This window comes from Salvelinus namaycush, chromosome 1 (assembly GCF_016432855.1).
Source record: "Salvelinus namaycush isolate Seneca chromosome 1, SaNama_1.0, whole genome shotgun sequence".
NCBI lineage: Eukaryota > Metazoa > Chordata > Actinopteri > Salmoniformes > Salmonidae > Salvelinus > Salvelinus namaycush.
In genome coordinates, this window is record NC_052307.1 from 81,377,169 (window position 1) to 81,397,387 (window position 20,219).

The window sequence follows — 20,219 nt, forward strand, 5'->3', positions numbered from 1 at the left end:
GCTAAGAGGATACTAAAGACAAGAGGCAGAGAGATACATAACAACACCAGCTAAGAGGATACTAAAGACAAGAGGCAGAGAGATCCATAACAACACTCATTGAGAGGAACAGACCTGGGTTCAAATACTATTTGACATCATTTCAAAGACTATAGCTGGGCTTGACTGAGCTCGCCTGATGCAATGGAACCAATGGAATAGTTCCAAAAGTGTAAATCATTGGCAGTCCAGATAGGCTAAAGAAAACGTTAAACGTGTTTGAAAAGTTCAAATGGCATCTGAACCCAGGTCTGGTTGTTGCATTGAGATAAAAGGCTGGGTTGTTTTGCAGAGCCAATTAGCCTCTATGGGGAAACATCTGGGTCTGTTAGCTGAACGATGATGATGACTGGAATGCTATGCTAATGAACGCTAATGACGTTTGCTGGGGGGTTTTAATGATGTGGTCAAGACACGTGTGAAGGATGTGGTGAAGGATGTGTGAAAAACATGTGAAGGACGTGTGAAGGATGTGTGAAGGACGTGTGAAGAACGTGGTGACTGTGGGGATCTTAATGATCTCAGTTGGTTAGCATGGTGCTTTTAGAGCCTGATGTGCCAGCTGGAGTAATGGGTTCCATTCCCACATGGGCCACATCTACTGAGTATGAAATACACTGTGTTTACTCTGGAGGAAAGTGTCTAAATAACCAGACGATGATATTATTGTTGTTGATCCAGGGTGCTGATTGGTTGTGTGGTTATATTTCAGATTGGGTCGTACTATGGGAGTGAGATCTCCCCGGTGGATATAGATGGTGACGGAGTAACAGACAACCTACTGGTGGCAGCGCCCATGTTCTTCAGTGGAGGCTGGGAGAAGGGCAAGGTGTACATCTACAGAGTGACTGAGCTGGTGGGCACACACACACACACACACACACACACACACACACACACACACACACACACACACACACACACACACACACACACACACACACACACACACACTCACAGATGTACGAATGCTCACACACACACACGTCACACTCGTGTGCACACATACACACTCACTTACACACACGCCCCAGATCCCGTTACCAAACACACTTAAAAGCAGGTCAGCACAGAAACACCTCGATCAGAACACATAGAGCCAAACTATCCCTATGCCTTGTATTTACATTATAACACATCAGACCAGAGACCAGACCTTCCAGAGCCTTGATTAGGGTTAGTTAACCCACTGGCACAACATCAACAGTCTACCAGACTTTGGGCACCTGCTGTCACACAGATGAAATGAACAGCCTCCCTCCCTGCGCCAGCACGCCATCTTCATTAGAGTCTTCGTTGGTTAGTGTACAAGTGCACCGTGAACTCAGTAGGAAAGCATTCACTACTTCAAACTGAATTAACAGCCTGTTATTTGGAGAAGAAAGGGGGCTTCTTAATAGGTGGAAATGACTGCAGAGGAATTCCTGTAGTTTTGAGACTCTCTCTCTCTGTGTGTGTCTCTCTCTCTCTCTGTGTCTCTCTCTCTCTCTGTGTCTCTCTCTCACTGTGTGTCTCTCTCTCATTCTGTGTCTCTCTCTCTCACTCTGTGTCTCTCTCTCTCACTCTGTGTGTCTCTCTCTCTCTGTCTCTCTCTCTCACTCTGTGTCTCTCTCTCTCTGTGTCTCTCTCTCTCACTCTGTGTCTCTCTCTCTCACTCTGTGTCTCTCTCTCTCACTCTGTGTCTCTCTCTCTCTGTGTGTCTCTCACTCTGTGTGTCTCTCACTCTGTGTCTCTCTCACTCTGTGTCTCTCTCACTCTGTGTCTCTCTCTCTCTCTGTGTCTTTCTCTCTCACTCTGTGTCTCTCTCTCTCTGTGTCTCTCTCTCACTCTGTGTCTCTCTCTCTCTCTGTGTGTGTCTCTCTCTCTCTCTGTGTCTCTCTCTCTCTCTGTGTCTCTCTCTCACTGTGTGTCTCTCTCTCATTCTGTGTCTCTCACTCTGTGTCTCTCACTCTGTGTGTCTCTCACTCTGTGTCTCTCACTCTGTGTCTCTCACTCTGTGTGTCTCTCACTCTGTGTGTCTCTCACTCTGTGTGTCTCTCACTCTGTGTGTCTCTCACTCTGTGTGTCTCTCACTCTGTGTGTCTCTCACTCTGTGTGTCTCTCTCTCTCTCATTATATTATATTATGAGGGGGACCTGACTGATAAGGGCTTGATCATTAGGGTTCCCCAAACAAGAAAAAAAGACGAGGGATCCCCCAACTAAGGACACAAAAGGGGTGTTGTGTCTAAAAGCAATTGAATGTTTAGGTTCAAAATAAGTGACAGAGAGGTGGCCTTCCATTCTACCAATAAGCCCCCATAGGCCACTGTGGAATGACTGTGATGGTCTCACCACCTCACCACAAATCACCATATGTTTCAAATGTTCCCCACTGAATATGATCCTCCCCCCTCTCTCGCTTGCTCACACACACACACACACACACACACACACACACACACACACACACACACACACACACACACACACACACACACACACACACACACACACACACACACACACACACACACAGTAGCACGGCACCCTGTCCTCCTCTTTCCTTTAAAAAGACAACTGAAAAAAACAAGTGATCTAAGGTTTCAGCCGTCTATAGGCTGTAGATTAGGGAGAAAGATGAGACAGCCTGGAGAGTGATAACGTCTATAGGCTGTAGATTAGGGAGAAAGATGAGACAGCCTGGAGAGTGATAACGTCTATAGGCTGTAGATTAGGGAGAAAGATGAGACAGCCTGGAGAGTGATAACGTCTATAGGCTGTAGATTAGGGAGAAAGATGAGACAGCCTGGAGAGTGATAACGTCTATAGGCTGTAGATTAGGGAGAAAGATGAGACAGCCTGGAGAGTGATAACGTCTATAGGCTGTAGATTAGGGAGAAAGATGAGACAGCCTGGAGAGTGATAACGTCTATAGGCTGTAGATTAGGGAGAAAGATGAGACAGCCTGGAGAGTGATAACGTCTATAGGCTGTAGATTAGGGAGAAAGATGAGACAGCCTGGAGAGTGATAACGTCTATAGGCTGTAGATTAGGGAGAAAGATGAGACAGCCTGGAGAGTGATAACGTCTATAGGCTGTAGATTAGGGAGAAAGATGAGACAGCCTGGAGAGTGATAACGTCTATAGGATGTAGATTAGGGAGAAAGATGAGACAGCCTGGAGAGTGATAACGTCTATAGGCTGTAGATTAGGGAGAAAGATGAGACAGCCTGGAGAGTGATAACGTCTATAGGCTGTAGATTAGGGAGAAAGATGAGACAGCCTGGAGAGTGATAACGTCTATAGGCTGTAGATTAGGGAGAAAGATGAGACAGCCTGGAGAGTGATAACGTCTATAGGCTGTAGATTAGGGAGAAAGATGAGACAGCCTGGAGAGTGATAACGTCTATAGGCTGTAGATTAGGGAGAAAGATGAGACAGCCTGGAGAGTGATAACGTCTATAGGCTGTAGATTAGGGAGAAAGATGAGACAGCCTGGAGAGTGATAACGTCTATAGGCTGTAGATTAGGGAGAAAGATGAGACAGCCTGGAGAGTGATAACGTCTATAGGCTGTAGATTAGGGAGAAAGATGAGACAGCCTGGAGAGTGATAACGTCTATAGGCTGTAGATTAGGGAGAAAGATGAGACAGCCTGGAGAGTGATAACGTCTATAGGCTGTAGATTAGGGAGAAAGATGAGACAGCCTGGAGAGTGATAACGTCTATAGGCTGTAGATTAGGGAGAAAGATGAGACAGCCTGGAGAGTGATAACGTCTATAGGCTGTAGATTAGGGAGAAAGATGAGACAGCCTGGAGAGTGATAACGTCTATAGGCTGTAGATTAGGGAGAAAGATGAGACAGCCTGGAGAGTGATAACGTCTATAGGCTGTAGATTAGGGAGAAAGATGAGACAGCCTGGAGAGTGATAACGTCTATAGGCTGTAGATTAGGGAGAAAGATGAGACAGCCTGGAGAGTGATAACGTCTATAGGCTGTAGATTAGGGAGAAAGATGAGACAGCCTGGAGAGTGATAACGTCTATAGGCTGTAGATTAGGGAGAAAGATGAGACAGCCTGGAGAGTGATAACGTCTATAGGCTGTAGATTAGGGAGAAAGATGAGACAGCCTGGAGAGTGATAACGTCTATAGGCTGTAGATTAGGGAGAAAGATGAGACAGCCTGGAGAGTGATAACGTCTATAGGCTGTAGATTAGGGAGAAAGATGAGACAGCCTGGAGAGTGATAACGTCTATAGGCTGTAGATTAGGGAGAAAGATGAGACAGCCTGGAGAGTGATAACGTCTATAGGCTGTAGATTAGGGAGAAAGATGAGACAGCCTGGAGAGTGATAACGTCTATAGGCTGTAGATTAGGGAGAAAGATGAGACAGCCTGGAGAGTGATAACGTCTATAGGCTGTAGATTAGGGAGAAAGATGAGACAGCCTGGAGAGTGATAACGTCTATAGGCTGTAGATTAGGGAGAAAGATGAGACAGCCTGGAGAGTGATAACGTGCATGGCTGATGACGGCCTAAAATACTTGGCTCCTATACTTTCTTAATGCTGAGAGATTGTACCTTTTTCCAGACTGGGGGGAAACCTAATTCTATTCTAAGGTACATATATTTTCAGACTGACTTTCCACCCACTGTGAATACTCAAAGTTCCCCAGAAACATCCCTAAAGAAACATCCAGAAGCCTTGTTTGCCTTTGATCATGTGACACTCGGATGAAACACCCATCCCTCATGTTGACAATGTTTTTGGGAAATCATATTTCCCCCTTGGGATAGAAAATGGGTTAGACCCTTCCTCTTGCGTGAGCGAAAACAATGCGGCTTGAGGTTTTCAGTTGATTTCAAATTCAAAACTCAAACTCCCCAGTTATTGTTTGTTAGTTACTTTTGGTCTATTTATGTAAACAAAAACAAAGCCTTCCAACATTTAGTTTACTTTCCTAAATGAATTTGGAATAACAAACGAATGCTTCTGTAAAGATTGAAGGGGAAAGTTTAAGACAACAATGTCTCTATGTCTCATTATGAGTTGTGTAAATAAATGGAGGACTGTCCATTTGAGGGAGATCATCGATGGATGACTGAGATATCCCAGAAGCCTGGGGGGTGGGGCTACCCGGCCGCAGCACAGGAGATAACAGATTTAGAACTTAACTCCATTTCCTTAGCCACAACGTCTGTTTTTGATGAATTCCCCTTGTGCATATGTTTTTCAAGGTTTTTTAACCAAAGACTCTTTAAGTACAGAGTAACAAAGAGAATCCTACCAACCAATAGGAGAAACATTGGCAAATACATAGTTGAATAGACATGCACATGACACATGACACAACCTTTACCTACAGTACACTCTATCCCATGTAGCAGAAATATTCCAAAATGACATCATCCTATCCTATTTCCTTCTTCAGAATCGTTTCGTTCTGGAGGGAGCGTTGGAGATCCAGGACCGTGGTCAGAACGCTCGGTTCGGCTCCTCGCTGGCCCCGGTCCCTGACCTGAACGGGGACGGCTTCAACGACGTGGTGGTGGGGGCCCCGCTGGAGGACGACCATAGAGGAGCTATCTACGTCTTCTTCAGCCAACGCAACAGGATTCTGCGGAAATACAAACAGAGGATAGCTGCGTTAGACATGGCCAGTGGCCTGCGCTACTTTGGCCGTAGTATCCATGGCAGTATGGACATGGACGAGGATGGGCTGGTGGACTTGGCCGTGGGCTCCCTGGGGGCAGCCGTGCTTCTATGGTAGGTCACTTAGATATTAACAAGTGTTCTACTGTTCCTCTGCTAGGTCACTTAGATATTAACAAGTGTTCTACTGTTCCTCTGGTAGGTCACTTAGATATTAACAAGTGTTCTACTGTTTCTCTGGTAGGTCACTTAGATATTAACAAGTGTTCTACTGTTTCTCTGGTAGGTCACTTAGATATTAACAAGTGTTCTACTGTTTCTCTGGTAGGTCACTTAGATATTAACAAGTGTTCTACTGTTTCTCTGGTAGGTCACTTAGATATTAACAAGTGTTCTACTGTTTCTCTGCTAGGTCACTTAGATATTAACAAGTGTTCTACTGTTTCTATGGTACTGTATGTATGTGGAGCATATAATCAACCACATTTATGATCATAACACTGTGTATGGTTCATCTTCAGGTCTCGCAGTGTCGTCCGAATTCACGCCAACATCAGGTTTGAACCCAGCAAGATCAACATCTTTGTGAAGGACTGTGAGAGGGGAGGCAAGGACGTGACCTGCATATCAGCCGTAGTGTGTCTAAACGTCACCGCCCGGACAGCCATACCTCCTACACAGGAAGTGGGTGAGTGTTCAAAAGTGACCAATTAAGTCACGTTATAGACTATAATGTAGCCTGCATCCTTCTACTGATTACAGCTTCAGTGCAAAAGATGTCAGATTGACTCCAACTACCGTGAGATATTGCTGATGTTGCTAAACTCTTTCTCTGCACTTCTCATAATATGGGTTCTGTTGAAGCCGCCCACAGCTTACTGCTTTTATGGGGATGAGAACTAAACAAATAAAACTGGATTCATCTTAATGGATGTAATAGCCCAGTGGAGCCACAAAGCCTTTTTTCTATTCAGGAAGAAGTTTATTCACTGTTGTTCCTTCACTGTACAGTCAGCAGAGGACATCATTGTCTTTCAGGCAAAACTGACATCTTGATTAACTCTACTGTTGATCTCCTACTGTTCTATGTTTAGAGAAATGCTTAGCCTTTCCAAGCCTGTTCTATGTTTAGAGAAATGCTTAGCCTTTCCAAGACTGTTCTATGTTTAGAGCAAAGCTTAGCCTTTCCAAGCCTGCTACGCATTGGCTAAGGATCAAGTCAGCACTAGAAGTAATGCAGTTCAGAGATTCATAGTTGAAATCATGATCCAAACGTGTATTGCTCAATGTCTCTGCTTGGTTGTTGTTGAGTCAGTCAGACCGCTCTGTTGTTGGCTCACTAAGTGAACGGGTGATGGCTTCTTGCCCCAGAGCAGAGCCACAGGAAAATGTTTCCTCGCTATCACTGACAGTTTAGGATATCATTCCATCTGCCAAACACATATGCTGCAGGCTACAGAGCGGTTACGGACATGCTATGCCAACGGCTACATCTGATGAGAACTGATCTGGATTATCCTAGCCTCTGACTGTTAATTAGCCAAGCATTCTGTATGTAAATTGCCCTCCGAATAGTATGTATTCTGTCCACTCTACTCATTGAATTTTTATGGTGGCAATATAATCAGGCTGATGGTTGTCAGGCTGCGGATAACCCAACATGGCTACCCCACACTTCTGCCGTGAGCCCGGAATCTCTCCGGAGACCGTTCCGGTTGCCGTGGCTCTGTGTTGAATCACCGACAGGGGCCCACCCGAGCTCTGACACAAGGTCTCTCTGGAGACCGTTCCGGTTGCCGTGGCTCTGTGTTGAATCACCGACAGGGGCCCACCCGAGCTCTGACACAAGGTCTCTCTGGAGACCGTTCCGGTTGCCGTGGCTCTGTGTTGAATCACCGACAGGGGCCCACCCGAGCTCTGACACAAGGTCTCTCTGGAGACCGTTCCGGTTGCCGTGGCTCTGTGTTGAATCACCGACAGGGGCCCACCCGAGCTCTGACACAAGGTCTCTCTGGAGACCGTTCCGGTTGCCGTGGCTCTGTGTTGAATCACCGACAGTGGCCCACCCGAGCTCTGACACAAGGTCTCCCTGGAGACCGTTCCGGTTGCCGTGGCTCTGTGTTGAATCACCGACAGGGGCCCACCCGAGCTCTGACACAAGGTCTCTCTGGTCACAATGTGTTTTAAAGGTTGAGGCCTGTTGGCTCAGGTTTTCCCCCTTGTGTGGGACTATAGGAGGCAGGCTAAGGAGGCATTGAGGCGTGGATGTTTCTGGTTAACCTCCCAACCTCCCGCCATCTTTGTCAAATATGTTAGACGGGCCAAACCAATAGGAAGAAGCCTCGGAAAGTTGTCTTGTCCTCCGCCGGGACGGTTGGACATTTAGGGGACACTGAACAGTGGGAACACATTGATTTGATTTCCCGTCATTACCATGTCTGGTCTAGTAACATCTGTCAGATGTGCTGCTGCTGCTGCTGGTGTTGCAAGTCTGTTGTGTTCGACTGTACAAGGAAGAATACACTTTGAGAAAAGAGATATCTCCAAATGTGCTTAAGGTAACCCGCCTTCAACTTTCAGCAGCATCTGTTGGAAATGGAAAGAGCATGTGTTCAACGTCCACTGAAGTAGCTAGCACCATTAATACATACAGTAGTTGCCGTGGTAACCAAACAAACAGACTTGCTAGTTTAGCTAACCAAACCATCAGTTCTAGCTTGCCATTATGAAAATTGAATTCAACAATGCCAATAATGTTTTCAATTGGACTTTCGGTTTTTAAAAGCAGCTCAAATATAGAACATGTAAGAATGAACTATAGCCATTGAATTCTACCGTGCAAATATACCATACGTTATAGGGAAATAATGCACACTCTAGAATGCCCTTCAAGCCAATCAGAAAGAAATTCAACAATGCCATGGTATAATGGAGAAAGTAGGTATGAGGTATGGGAGACCAGTGCACTCTCCAGTTGGCATGCTCAGTAGGGCAATGTGCATTAGCTCTGGATTTTATGGTATTTTCCCCAAGCTACTAAAGCGCGGTATAATAAATAACGTGCCTCTTAAACAGTGTGGGTTGGAAATGAATCACTTCCAAAGCCATATGGCTCAAGAGGTCTAGTCAACTCTCTCAACTCTGGAGTAGTCACTCATTCACATGTCCTCCACTGAGACGTTGTTTCAGTTCCTCGACGGTGGCTCTTGAATTTTTGTCCAAGTTCCTTTTTTGTAATGTAATCTGTGCTGCTTCTAGTCATTATTTTCTAGAAAATAAAGTACTGTAGTATAGAACATGTTTCCAACATTTATGCTCCCTCTTTCTTCGTCTCTCCAGCTATCACTTACAACACCACCATTGGGGAGCGCCGATTCAACCCCAGAGCCATAATGGAGGACCCTGATAAACTGCTGTTTCAAAACCTGACCCTGCTTTCTGGAGAGGAGACCTGTCAACACATCTACTTCCATGTCATGGTGAGCACTGACTGAACTCTAGCTGAATTCCTAATCAACATCTACGCTCTAACCTATCCGGTAGATCTGAGAATATTGGATAGGTGGAAGCAATATGACTACATTTACATACAGCCAATCAGAAGGTAAGACAGAGACTTGAGATGGTATTATCCAGAGCCATGTATTTAGATAATTGGGACTTTTAGAATTGTAAATATTATAATTCTAGACATTCAGTTGCATAGCAATATTGAAATATTCCCCCATGTAATGTTAATGGGGGGGGGGGGGGGGGGGGGGGGGGTGTAACATGGTCAATTCATAATGCAGAAGCCTCAATGTCTTGACAATCTAAATACATGCCTTTGGTTTAATCCTGTCATTGTAACGTTTCCTATTCTATCCTATCATTATAACGTTTCCTATCCTATCATTAGAACGTTTCCTATTCTATCCTATCATTATAACGTTTCCTATCCTATCATTAGAACGTTTCCTATTCTATCCTAACATTATAGCGTTTCCTATCCTATCATTAGAACGTTTCCTATCCCTCAGTGTGTTGTTATGGTTCATGATGTATGGTGTGATACAGTTGTAATAACACTGATCCTCCACACGTGTTGTTGATCCAGGAGACCACGGACTACGAGAGGCCCATCGTGTTCACTGTGGCGGTGGCACTGCAGCATCCCGACCAGGGCCCTGCGCTGGACGACACCTGGCCCACCACCGTCAGGACTGAGGTGAGACACACACATCTGACCCTTGACCCCTGACAATCAGCACTTCTTTAGCTCTTATGGAATCACTGATTAGAAATGTCTGGACAGGTAAAAAAAACATTTGCTGGAACCCTTCCAGTCATGTCTAATCAGTGATCACTTCAAGGAAGCGATGAAGAAAGGAAGCGCTTTGAGCGGGTCACATGACTGCTTGACCTGACCACTAACCAGTCATCTCCTTGTTTAGCTCTTAGTCTACAGCCTTGTGAGTGGTATTGAAGCGATTAAGGGGAAGATCCAGGGGCTTGAACCAGTGACACTATGGTTTGCAGGGCAAGCATAGTACTCGCTGTGCCATAAAGGTCCAGACCTCTTGGCACAGCCGTACTATGATATGGATGTCATTGTAACTGAGTATCGCTCGCTCTACTAGCTTCCCTTCTGGAATGGCTGTGATGAGGACGACCGCTGTATACCAGGCCTGTCCTTACAGAGTACAACTGACCTGCTGTCTTGGAGGTGAGCGCACACACACACACACACACACACACACACACACACACACACACACACACACACACACACACACACACACACACACACACACACACACACACACACACACACACACACACACACACACACACACCACACCCAGATCAGAATTGATTGCTTTCTCCCCCTCCCCCCCCCACAGGCAGTTCTGTGGGAATGCAGTCCACTCCAGGGGTGCGATGTGTCGACGTCTGTCCGAAGGAGGGACGGAGGGGTCAGAGCGAGTGATGGAGGGATCGAGGAGGAGGATGGTGGTGGACGTTCGTCTGGAGAACAGGGGAGAAAACGCCTACGGAGCCCGCCTCAACATCACCTACACTCCTAACCTGCGATTCTCTAGTCTCATAGTCAAGGTGATGATTCACAGTAGACAGTACATTGGATTTATAGACCACTATTCCAGGACCCAAAGACTATAGTGCAACAATACAGTCCAATAAATGGCAGTACAGCAGACAACAGTACAGCAGTACAGCAGACAACAGTACACCAGTACAGCAGACAACAGTACACCAGTACAGCAGACAACAGTACACCAGTACAACAGACAACAGTACACCAGTACAGCAGACAACAGTACACCAGTACAGCAGACAACAGTACACCAGTACAGCAGACAGCAGTACACCAGTAGAGCAGACAACAGTACACCAGTACAACAGACAACAGTACACCAGTACAACAGACAACAGTACACCAGTACAGCAGACAACAGTACACCAGTACAGCAGACAGCAGTACACCAGTAGAGCAGACAACAGTACACCAGTACAGCAGACAACAGTACACCAGTAGAGCAGACAACAGTACACCAGTACAGCAGACAACAGTACACCAGTACAACAGACAACAGTACACCAGTACAGCAGACAACAGTACACCAGTACAACAGACAACAGTACACCAGTACAGCAGACAACAGTACACCAGTACAGCAGACAGCAGTACACCAGTAGAGCAGACAACAGTACACCAGTACAACAGACAACAGTACACCAGTACAGCAGACAACAGTACACCAGTACAGCAGACAACAGTACACCAGTACAGCAGACAACAGTACACCAGTACAGCAGACAACAGTACACCAGTACAGCAGACAGCAGTACACCAGTACAGCAGACAACAGTACACCAGTACAGCAGACAACAGTACACCAGTACAGCAGACAACAGTACACCAGTACAGCAGACAACAGTACACCAGTACAGCAGACAACAGTACACCAGTACAGCAGACAACAGTACACCAGTAGAGCAGACAACAGTACACCAGTACAACAGACAACAGTACACCAGTACAGCAGACAACAGTACACCAGTACAGCAGACAACAGTACACCAGTACAGCAGACAGCAGTACACCAGTAGAGCAGACAACAGTACACCAGTACAGCAGACAACAGTACACCAGTACAGCAGACAACAGTACACCAGTACAGCAGACAGCAGTACACCAGTACAGCAGACAACAGTACACCAGTACAGCAGACAACAGTACACCAATACAGCAGACAACAGTACACCAATACAGCAGACAACAGTACACCAGTACAGCAGACAACAGTACACCAATACAGCAGACAACAGTACACCAGTACAGCAGACAACAGTACACCAATACAGCAGACAACAGTACACCAGTACAGCAGACACCAGTACACCAGTACAGCAGACACCAGTACAGCAGACAACAGTACACCAGTACAGCAGACACCAGTACAGCAGACACCAGTACAGCAGACAACAGTACACCAGTACAGCAGACAACAGTACACCAGTACAGCAGACAACAGTACACCAGTACAGCAGACAACAGTACACCAGTACAGCAGACAACAGTACACCAGTACAGCAGACAACAGTACACCAGTACAGCAGACAACAGTACACCAGTACAGCAGACAACAGTACACCAATACAGCAGACAACAGTACACCAGTACAGCAGACAACAGTACACCAGTACAGCAGACAACAGTACACCAGTACAGCAGACAACAGTACACCAGTACAGCAGACAACAGTACACCAATACAGCAGACAACAGTACACCAATACAGCAGACAACAGTACACCAGTACAGCAGACAACAGTACACCAGTACAGCAGACAACAGTACACCAGTACAGCAGACAGCAGTACACCAGTACAGCAGACAACAGTACACCAGTACAGCAGACAACAGTACACCAATACAGCAGACAACAGTACACCAATACAGCAGACAACAGTACACCAGTACAGCAGACAACAGTACACCAGTACAGCAGACAACAGTACACCAGTACAGCAGACAACAGTACACCAATACAGCAGACAACAGTACACCAGTACAGCAGACACCAGTACACCAGTACAGCAGACACCAGTACAGCAGACAACAGTACACCAGTACAGCAGACACCAGTACAGCAGACACCAGTACAGCAGACAACAGTACACCAGTACAGCAGACAACAGTACACCAGTACAGCAGACAACAGTACACCAGTACAGCAGACAACAGTACACCAGTACAGCAGACAACAGTACACCAGTACAGCAGACAACAGTACACCAGTACAGCAGACAACAGTACACCAGTACAGCAGACAACAGTACACCAGTACAGCAGACAACAGTACACCAGTACAGCAGACAACAGTACACCAATACAGCAGACAACAGTACACCAGTACAGCAGACAACAGTACACCAGTACAGCAGACAACAGTACACCAGTACAGCAGACAACAGTACACCAGTACAGCAGACAACAGTACACCAATACAGCAGACAACAGTACACCAATACAGCAGACAACAGTACACCAGTACAGCAGACAACAGTACACCAGTACAGCAGACAACAGTACACCAGTACAGCAGACAGCAGTACACCAGTACAGCAGACAACATTACACCAGTACAGCAGACAACAGTACACCAATACAGCAGACAACAGTACACCAATACAGCAGACAACAGTACACCAGTACAGCAGACAACAGTACACCAGTACAGCAGACAACAGTACACCAGTACAGCAGACAACAGTACACCAATACAGCAGACAACAGTACACCAGTACAGCAGACACCAGTACACCAGTACAGCAGACACCAGTACAGCAGACAACAGTACACCAGTACAGCAGACACCAGTACAGCAGACACCAGTACAGCAGACAACAGTACACCAGTACAGCAGACAACAGTACACCAGTACAGCAGACAACAGTACACCAGTACAGCAGACAACAGTACACCAGTACAGCAGACAACAGTACACCAGTAGAGCAGACAACAGTACACCAGTACAGCAGACAACAGTACACCAGTACAGCAGACAACAGTACACCAGTACAGCAGACAACAGTACACCAATACAGCAGACAACAGTACACCAGTATAGCAGACAACAGTACACCAATACAGCAGACACCAGTACACCAATACAGCAGACAACAGTACACCAGTACAGCAGACAACAGTACACCAGTACAGCAGACAACAGTACACCAGTACAGCAGACAACAGTACACCAATACAGCAGACAACAGTACACCAGTACAGCAGACACCAGTACACCAGTACAGCAGACACCAGTACAGCAGACAACAGTACACCAGTACAGCAGACACCAGTACAGCAGACACCAGTACAGCAGACAACAGTACACCAGTACAGCAGACAACAGTACACCAGTACAGCAGACAACAGTACACCAGTACAGCAGACAACAGTACAGCAGACAACAGTACACCAGTACAGCAGACAACAGTACACCAGTACAGCAGACAACAGTACACCAGTACAGCAGACAACAGTACACCAGTACAGCAGACAACAGTACACCAGACAACAGTACACCAGTAGAGCAGACAACAGTACACCAGTACAGCAGACAACAGTACACCAGACAACAGTACACCAATACAGCAGACAACAGTACAGCAGTACAGCAGACAACAGTACACCAGTAGAGCAGACAACAGTACACCAATACAGCAGACAACAGTACACCAATACAGCAGACAACAGTACACCAGTACAGCAGACAACAGTACACCAGTACAGCAGACAACAGTACACCAATACAGCAGACAACAGTACACCAGTACAGCAGACAGCAGTACACCAGTAGAGCAGACAACAGTACACCAGTACAGCAGACAACAGTACACCAATACAGCAGACAACAGTACACCAGTACAGCAGACAACAGTACACCAGTACAGCAGACAACAGTACACCAGTACAGCAGACAACAGTACACCAATACAGCAGACAACAGTACACCAGTACAGCAGACAGCAGTACACCAGTAGAGCAGACAACAGTACACCAGTACAGCAGACAACAGTACACCAATACAGCAGACAACAGTACACCAGTACAGCAGACAACAGTACACCAGTACAGCAGACAACAGTACACCAGTACAGCAGACAACAGTACACCAATACAGCAGACAACAGTACACCAGTACAGCAGACAACAGTACACCAGTACAGCAGACAACAGTACACCAGTACAGCAGACAACAGTACACCAGTACAGCAGACAACAGTACACCAATACAGCAGACAACAGTACACCAGTACAGCAGACAACAGTACACCAGTACAGCAGACAACAGTACACCAGTACAGCAGACAACAGTACACCAGTACAGCAGACACCAGTACACCAGTACAGCAGACACCAGTACAGCAGACACCAGTACACCAGTACAGCAGACACCAGTACAGCAGACACCAGTACAGCAGACAACAGTACACCAGTACAGCAGACAACAGTACACCAGTACAGCAGACAACAGTACACCAGTACAGCAGACAACAGTACACCAGTACAGCAGACAACAGTACACCAGTACAGCAGACAACAGTACACCAGTACAGCAGACAACAGTACACCAGTACAGCAGACAACAGTACACCAGTACAGCAGACACCAGTACACCAGTACAGCAGACACCAGTACAGCAGACAACAGTACACCAGTACAGCAGACAACAGTACACCAGTACAGCAGACAACAGTACACCAGTACAGCAGACAACAGTACACCAGTACAGCAGACAACAGTACACCAGTACAGCAGACAACAGTACACCAGTACAGCAGACAACAGTACACCAGTACAGCAGACAACAGTACACCAATACAGCAGACAACAGTACACCAGTACAGCAGACAACAGTACACCAGTACAGCAGACAACAGTACACCAGTACAGCAGACACCAGTACACCAGTACAGCAGACACCAGTACAGCAGACAACAGTACACCAGTACAGCAGACAACAGTACACCAGTACAGCAGACAACAGTACACCAGTACAGCAGACAACAGTACACCAGTACAGCAGACAACAGTACACCAGTACAGCAGACAACAGTACACCAGTACAGCAGACAACAGTACACCAGTACAGCAGACAACAGTACACCAATACAGCAGACAACAGTACACCAGTACAGCAGACAACAGTACACCAGTACAGCAGACAACAGTACACCAGTACAGCAGACAACAGTACACCAGTACAGCAGACAACAGTACACCAGTACAGCAGACAACAGTACACCAATACAGCAGACAACAGTACACCAGTACAGCAGACAACAGTACACCAGTACAGCAGACAACAGTACAGCAGTACAGCAGACAACAGTACACCAATACAGCAGACAACAGTACACCAATACAGCAGACAACAGTACACCAATACAGCAGACAACAGTACACCAGTACAGCAGACAACAGTACACCAGTACAGCAGACAACAGTACACCAGTACAGCAGACAACAGTACACCAATACAGCAGACAACAGTACACCAGTACAGCAGACAACAGTACACCAGTACAGCAGACACCAGTACACCAGTACAGCAGACACCAGTACAGCAGACAACAGTACACCAGTACAGCAGACAACAGTACACCAGTACAGCAGACAACAGTACACCAGTACAGCAGACAACAGTACACCAGTACAGCAGACAACAGTACACCAGTACAGCAGACAACAGTACACCAATACAGCAGACAACAGTACAGCAGTACAGCAGACAACAGTACACCAATACAGCAGACAACAGTACAGCAGACAACAGTACAGCAGACAACAGTACACCAGTACAGCAGACAACAGTACAGCAGACAAGTACAGCAGACAACAGTACACCAATACAGCAGAGTTGACTGCTCACAGAAGTCAGTGTGAAGATGACTTGGCCAGTCACCTATAGACTAGTACAGTCTGTCTATTGAAGAACACACTTTCCTCAAATGCAGTATGGAGTACTACTGCACCTGTTCTAGCCATATAGAATGTGATTATTCCTGAGGGAATTCAGGCTTGTCTTATGTAGAAGCTTGTCTTTCTCATTTTTCTCTCAGTCACTGAGTGTGTTTAATCTCTGTTTCCATCTCAGCACAACTCAGATATCAAGATAGAGTGTCGCAGTGAGGACAGACAGAGGCATGAGAAGACCTGCAACGTCAGCGCTCCCTTCATGAGAGCCAAGACTCAGGTGAGTGAGAGTCTCTTTAGTAACACGGGCATTCAAGGTAAACCACACTGAGACACAGTTCACCACAATGCACCATACCAGACCATTCTTCACCACAGGGTACCACAGCTGCTCTTAGTGGAGTACTGTAGCATATCATGGACCAGAATAGGCGACCATAGACGCAACAGTGCTTAACAGAACAGAAAACCAAAACAGTGGACCATTAAAGACCATAGTGAAGTAATACAGACCGTTTGCAACCACAGAGTTGATCAAGGTGCACCATGGTTAATCTATATGGGGTTGATCCTGGACATTTTACAATCAAGTCACCCACCTATCCCACGTACCCAACCCAACCATCTAAGAGTTACGGTAGAGTGTCCTTCCTGTCCCAACTCCCACCAAGAGGGCTGTCAGCAGTGTGCCCTCCGCACACCAATCTGGCAACCATCACCACCACTTTAATATTGTCAGTATTACTGTGCAACAGTTCTCCTTATCAAACACAGCCATAACAAAATATCAGCTACCATTCTTTTAATAAGATCAGTGATTGTTTTCATAAATTACATCTCACAGTAGATAACTGTGAAACAATGTTATTGATGGTTGCATTATGTAACTTTGTGACTTTTGGCTGTCACTTCTTGCGTGGAAACTTCAAACTCTTTGTACTGTTCCGTTTTTCTACTTTGCAGGCCACTAATGTCCCATTCTGCCCTTAAATCTGTGGACATTTTTAAGTTCATATATGAATCCAATTGTCCTCTGGGGCCAAGGGTTTGTTGTTAAATGACTAAACTGAATCAGTCTATTACAGTTGCTGAGAAGAGCGTAGAGATTTCAGCCATCGGTCTTTTATAATCAGGCCGAGATGATGAACATGATGCAGTAGTCTTGTTTAAGTATGTTATAGGAGTACGGTATTACGCATCACTGAATGAGAGGTCTAGAAGGAAATGACTGTTCAGTGTACATGGTAAAAGAGTTTAATGAATGTCTATCCAACACTGCATTGGACCATTGATGTATTGTAGTCTACAGAGGTTGCTTTCCTTTGCTTGGCGCATCAGACAGGATCAAATGAAGATAGATGCAGTATGAAGAGATACTTTAATGATATGTTCTGCTATATATTCCCCTATCTGATTGTCTGTTTCAACTTCCTGCCTGTTGTTTAGCTTCATTTTCCCCACTTATATCTTCCCTTCCCAGGCCTGTAATGACAACCACATTTATTAGTCTTTCCTGTCGGCTATATATTTTGTATTATATTGCATCGGGTTGTACTTTTTGAAAGAGCCATGTTTGAATCTACACTCTTAGAAAAAAAGGTGCTATCTAGAGCCTAAAGTGGTTCTTTAACTGCCCCAATAGGAGAACCCTTAGAAGAACCCTTTTAAGTTCCAGGTAGAACCATTTTGGGTTCCATGTAGAACCTTTTTTACATAGGGTTCTCTCTCCATCTGGCTGCCTGTACCCCTCCTCTCTCTCCATTCGGCCTCCTGTACCCCTCCACTCTCTCCATCCGGCCTCCTGTACCCCTCCTCTCTCTCCATCCGGCCTCCTGTACCCCTCCTCTCTCTCCATCCGGCCTCCTGTACTCCTCCTCTCTCTCCATCCGGCCTTGTGTACCCCTCCTCTCTCTCCATCCGGCCTCCTGTACCGCTCCTCTCTCTCCATCCTGCCTTGTGTACCCCTCCTCTCTCTCCATCCGGCCTTGTGTACCCCTCCTCTCTCTCCATCCGGCCTCCTGTACCGCTCCTCTCTCTCCATCCGGCCTCCTGTACCCCTCCTCTCTCTCCATCCGGCCTCCTGTACCCCTCCTCTCTCTCCATCCGGCCTCCTGTACCGCTCCTCTCTCTCCATCCGGCCTTGTGTACCCCTCCTCTCTCTCCATCCGGCCTCCTGTACCGCTCCTCTCTCTCCATCCTGCCTCCTGTACTCCTCCTCTCTCTCCATCCGGCCTTGTGTACCCCTCCTCTCTCTCCATCCGGCCTCCTGTACCGCTCCTCTCTCTCCATCCTGCCTCCTGTACTCCTCCTCTCTCTCCATCCGGCCTCCTGTACCCCTCCTCTCTCTCCATCCGGCCTCCTGTACCCCTCCTCTCTCTCCATCCGGCCTTGTGTACCCCTCCTCTCTCTCCATCCGGCCTCCTGTACCGCTCCTCTCTCTCCATCCTGCCTCCTGTACTCCTCCTCTCTCTCCATCCGGCCTTGTGTACCCCTCCTCTCTCTCCATCCGGCCTCCTGTACCCCTCCTCTCTCTCCATCCGGCCTCCTGTACTCCTCCTCTCTCTCCATCCGGCCTACTGTACCGCTCCTCTCTCTCCACCCGGCCTTGTGTACCCCTCCTCTCTCTCCATCCGGCCTTGTGTACCCCTCCTCTCTCTCCATCCGGCCTCCTGTACCCCTCCTCTCCCTCCATCCGGCCTTGTGTACCCCTCCTCTCTCTCCATCCGGCCTCCTGTAGCGCTCCTCTCTCTCCATCCGGCCTTGTGTACCCCTCCTCTCTCTCCATCCGGCCTCCTGTACCCCTCCTCTCTCTCCATCCGGCCTCCTGTACCCCTCCTCTCTCTCCATCCGGCCTTGTGTACCCCTCCTCTCTCTCCACCCGGCCTTGTGTACTCCTCCTCTCTCTCCATCCGGCCTACTGTACCCCTCCTCTCTCTCCATCCGGCCTCCTGTACCGCTCCTCTCTCTCCATCCGGCCTCCTGTACTACTCCTCTCTCTCCATCCGGCCTCCTGTACTACTCCTCTCTCTCCATCCTGCCTCCTGTACTCCTCTCTCTCCATCCGGCCTCCTGTACTACTCCTCTCTCTCCATCCGGCCTTGTATAACCCTCTCTCCCTCCCTCCTGCCTCAAGCCTTTCACGAGGTGCTGAATTTTCAGTTAAAAGTCTTGTCTGGTCTAGCTCCTCTCCAAAACACCAGTCTTCCTGATTGTCACTATTCTCTTGAAGAATGTCATCTAGAAACTGAGAGTTTTTCGGTGTAAGCATTAAGTTTAGGCTATGTGTTGTTCAAAGTTAAATCACACATTAAACTAAGAGATAATCACCAAATGATGTCAATTGTACTGGCTCCTAACCCATACAATGAACCAATCAGATTTAACCATGTGTAGCCTTCTTCCACATATCTATTAGCTACAATAACCACAGTGCCTTCTGATGACGTAGCTCTGATGTCATCGTAATGTATCCATGAGAACCTGGTTTAATGCCACAATGGCAACATGTAATGTAACCATGGCAACTTGGTTTGACTGGTTGAATCTGTGTTACAGTAAA

General features: G+C 46.9%; 1 protein-coding gene across 1 annotated transcript in view; it reads left to right on the forward strand.

The window, feature by feature from the left end:
- itga11a (integrin, alpha 11a) overlaps positions 1 to 20,219 on the forward strand; it is a 93,606-nt gene that overhangs the window by 57,419 nt on the left and 15,968 nt on the right. Inside the window, exons 13-20 of the mRNA XM_038996258.1 lie at positions 752 to 895; positions 5,454 to 5,788; positions 6,196 to 6,362; positions 9,014 to 9,153; positions 9,771 to 9,881; positions 10,294 to 10,379; positions 10,558 to 10,768; positions 16,842 to 16,940. Coding sequence (XP_038852186.1) covers positions 752 to 895; positions 5,454 to 5,788; positions 6,196 to 6,362; positions 9,014 to 9,153; positions 9,771 to 9,881; positions 10,294 to 10,379; positions 10,558 to 10,768; positions 16,842 to 16,940 — 1,293 coding nt within the window. The remainder of the gene's footprint in view (positions 1 to 751; positions 896 to 5,453; positions 5,789 to 6,195; positions 6,363 to 9,013; positions 9,154 to 9,770; positions 9,882 to 10,293; positions 10,380 to 10,557; positions 10,769 to 16,841; positions 16,941 to 20,219) is intronic.